Genomic DNA, 3,706 nt, shown 5'->3' with positions numbered 1-3,706 from the left:
CGCGAACAGAAGAACGATACATTTATACAGTAATCGAAATATTACACTCGTCTCGACTGTGCGTCTAGTCTATCAAGAACATTGCAGCTTCCGCAACCTACTTATAAATATAATGCGCTACAGTGACGCACGTTTTGTCATCAACGTCAGTTTATCGTCGTGTCCGGCTATGTGACTACGTTAACGTCTGCGATTACGACTTTTTTACGCGTCTATACACACAATAAGCAACGATAGTTTATTATTATGCGCCAGTATGAATTGTAATATTGTAACGTTATATTCAAATTATAATATGTATGTGCATATACGAGGTAATGGCGGTCTTGCGCAGAACTCATATATCTAGCTGCAAAGTAAGTGTCACTCATCATATCGAAGTTTCTCCAGTAGGATAATTTTTCATACCGCGAATTATACATTTTTTCTTCTTTATACACATCATCAAATCACCTATTTTTTTATTTTTTGTATTTATAAACAGATATTTAATTACAACAAAATGTAAAATAAAATAAAAATTATCACTCAACATGTTTGATATTTCTTACAACAAATGATTAAATAAATAATATACTCATAATATAATATGAACGATATTATGAGGCATAATATGTTATAATAAAGCGACTAACTTCAATATATTTAGACGAAACCGAAATATTCAAATAGCTAATCATCGACAAAGGAATTGTTATAGCAATACATTATACATTTATTTTTGTAATAAAAAAGGACGTTATCCTCTTCCACCGACATTCTATATTAAGATATACCATTATAACTATCTTTCTCTTTTCTACCTAAACTTATTAAACCTTCCCGCTCCTTAAGTGCAAAACCCGGATAGCGGTATGTCATCGTACACTATCTGATCTCTCAATTGATAGATAACTACAATATTATGAATAATGATCATTTAAATATATTTTAATATAAAAAACAGTTAACTTTCCTATACTCAAATTGTATTCATTTGAAAGTAATCGTAATTATGTATTTATGAAAATTTCGTGCGAATAAAATAATATTGTTGTTTACTTGTGCAGTATATATTATGAATAATGTATAGTTTATTATGCATAACGTCAATCATTTCACTGGTTGCATTTGATAAGCAAAATAATAGTTCTTCGTGCCTTATCTCTGAATTGTAGTACAGAGTCTCCACGAGTGGTTTAATCGCTTTGTATAGTTACAAGATTTTACCCCAAAATATATTGTATTATGCGTAATGTATTTTATTTTTTAAAAACACATACAAATAAATATTAAAAACTATCAATTAACTTTAACAGATATTTAACTGTAATATAAATTTTAAATGTATACCATGTATACTGGTAAATTATAATTGTCAACACAAATTATTATTATTATATTATATTGTATTTTTTTTTTCAATTTTTGCGTAAAAAAATAATGCCTCCATGGGTACAATATTTTGTATGTTATAAAAACTTGTAACCCTAAATACTAATCAGATAATTTTAACAAGAATAAATGTCTCTACAGTCACTATTTTTAATGGCTTGTAAAATTAAAAAAAAAACCGACTTATTATAGTTTGTATAAAAGGAATTCGTATTTTGTACTTGTCGAGCGCGTGCTATTGAATTAACATATTGTAGTTCTCGTATACAGCGTATCAATTAAATAACACCGTCATGACGATGATGGGTCACGATCTATTTATTCTGAGACGTCAGTCTCGGTCAATTGTGTTTCGTTTTAAATGTTCAATGGATAATAATCTATTAAAATATACACTGTAACATCTGTTTTGGATTTTCAACAGTTCGCTTGTTCGATAACGACGCGTATCACACGACTGGTAGGTAATTACTGATAATATGAATCAGCAGTATAATATTTGTAATCACAGCGAATTATCCACATTATAATGTATGACGACGTAATGTGTATAATATCTATGTAATATTTTTAGGATTTCCAGCACACAGTTATTTAATTATTACATATTATATTATTATCATTATAACGTTCAGGTCCAATAATTATAGACACACTGCACGTGTTTGGATGGGAGAATAGCATATACGAGGTCTAATCAAAAAGTATCGAGACTGTTAAAAAAAAAAAAAAAATATATTAGATAAAGTTATTTACATTCAATCTCCTTCAAAGTATGCTCCTTCTGAGTCCATACATGTTCTCCAACGTTCCTGCCATTTTTGAAAACACCTGTGGAAGTCATTTTTAGAAACTCCTCGTAGCTGCTCCGTCGCATTTTGTTTTATTTCATCTACATCTTGAAAACGTTTACCCTTAAGCGCCATTTTTATTTTTGGGAATAAAAAAAAATCACATGGAGCTAGGTCTGGTGAATAGGGGGGTTGAGAAACAACTGGGATACCATGTTTAGCCAAAAACTGCTGCACAACATGGGCTGAATGGGCTGGTGCATTATCGTGATGCAATTTCCAACTACCAGACTCTTTAAACTCGGGTCTTTTTCTTCGTACAGCGTCTCGTAAACGGCGAAGAACATCAATGTAGTACTCCTTTGTTATAGTCTGTCCTTTAGGAGCATACTCATGATGAACAACACCTTGGTAGTCAAAAAAAACGGTCAACATGACCTTCACTTGACTCCGAACTTGACGAGCTTTTTTGGTCGTGGTGAATCAGGTGTCTTCCACTGCGAAGATTGTATCTTTGTTTCTGGATCGTAGCCATATACCCAAGTCTCGTCACCAGTTATAATTGATTTTAAAAAAAAATCATCAGATTCGGAACACTCTAGCAAATCAGTGGCGATCTGTTTTCGATTTTCTTTTTGCTCACCTGAGAGCAGTTTTGGTACAAATTTGGCTGCAACTCTTCTCATGTCTAAATCAGTCGTCAATATGGTTTGAACTGATCCAAATGAAATTTGAAACTCATTACTAAGTTCCATAATTGTCAAACGACGGTTACCTCGTATTGCTGTTCGTATTTTTTGTATCATTTCCTCATTGCGGCTTGTTGATGGGCGTCCTTCACGTTCATCACTTTTAACAGTTGTTCTACCCTCTTTAAATCGTTTAAACCATTCAAAAACGCGAGCACGGGACATGGTTTCATCTCCATAAGCTAACAATAACATTTGGTAGGTTTCAGTAGCCGTTTTTCCCAGTTTATGGCAAAATTTAATGCACACTCGTTGTTCTGTATTTTCGCTCATTATGAAATCCGACGGGACGTAAAAACATACTTGACTTAATCGCACCTAGAAGCCGACTGAAACAATTTTAATCTAATCTATGTCTAATATATTTTCCCAACATATAAAGTTAGATTAATATAGCACATGCAAGTTCATACTCAAACTGGTTTACGATTAATCGTATCAGTCTCGATACTTTTTGATTAGACCTCGTATGTAATTTTTACCAGCCTTCATAAAATAACACCTCAATAAACATAATATTTATATTATTTGATTATATATTTTAGTATAGGTAGGTAACGTATTTGTGTCGTTAGAGGAAAACATACTCGTTAACAGCTAAACAGTGCATTTGCTGTCTAGGAATGCGAAAGTTTTAAGTTATTTTAATAAGTATACAATAACTCATTTTTTTAAGCTTTTAACACTTAGGATATGTGTATATTTTTTATAAACAACAAATTGGTATATGTTAATGCCGTCGGATTAATCGATTTAATACGAACACGTATAATTAGGATGTTAATTTTATAT

General features: G+C 31.7%; 1 protein-coding gene across 1 annotated transcript; it reads right to left on the bottom strand.

Moving 5' to 3' along the window:
- Positions 1-2,605: 2,605 nt before the first annotated feature.
- On the bottom strand, positions 2,606-3,378 carry LOC113551019 (protein GVQW3-like). Its single transcript, XM_026953008.1, has 2 exons — positions 2,941-3,378; positions 2,606-2,880 (listed from the first exon to the last, which is right to left on the bottom strand). The coding sequence occupies exons 1-2, from the start codon at positions 3,185-3,187 to the stop codon at positions 2,606-2,608; spliced, it is 522 nt and encodes a 173-aa protein (XP_026808809.1). The 5' UTR covers positions 3,188-3,378.
- Positions 3,379-3,706: the final 328 nt, after the last annotated feature.

The sequence above is a fragment of the Rhopalosiphum maidis genome, chromosome 2 (genome assembly GCF_003676215.2).
Source record: "Rhopalosiphum maidis isolate BTI-1 chromosome 2, ASM367621v3, whole genome shotgun sequence".
NCBI lineage: Eukaryota > Metazoa > Arthropoda > Insecta > Hemiptera > Aphididae > Rhopalosiphum > Rhopalosiphum maidis.
Note: the sequence above shows the minus strand (reverse complement) of the source record. Positions and strands in the feature narration are given on the sequence as shown.

What these genes read in the sequence shown, in the direction of transcription:
- LOC113551019 (XM_026953008.1), bottom strand. Translation starts at nt 3,187, where the DNA reads ATGAGCGAAAATACAGAACAACGAGTGTGCATTAAATTTTGCCATAAA. An exon ending in AATACGAACAGCAATACGAG is followed by an intron (nt 2,881 to 2,940) that starts GTAACCGTCGTT and finishes CATTTGGATCAG; the next exon opens with TTCAAACCATATTGACGACT.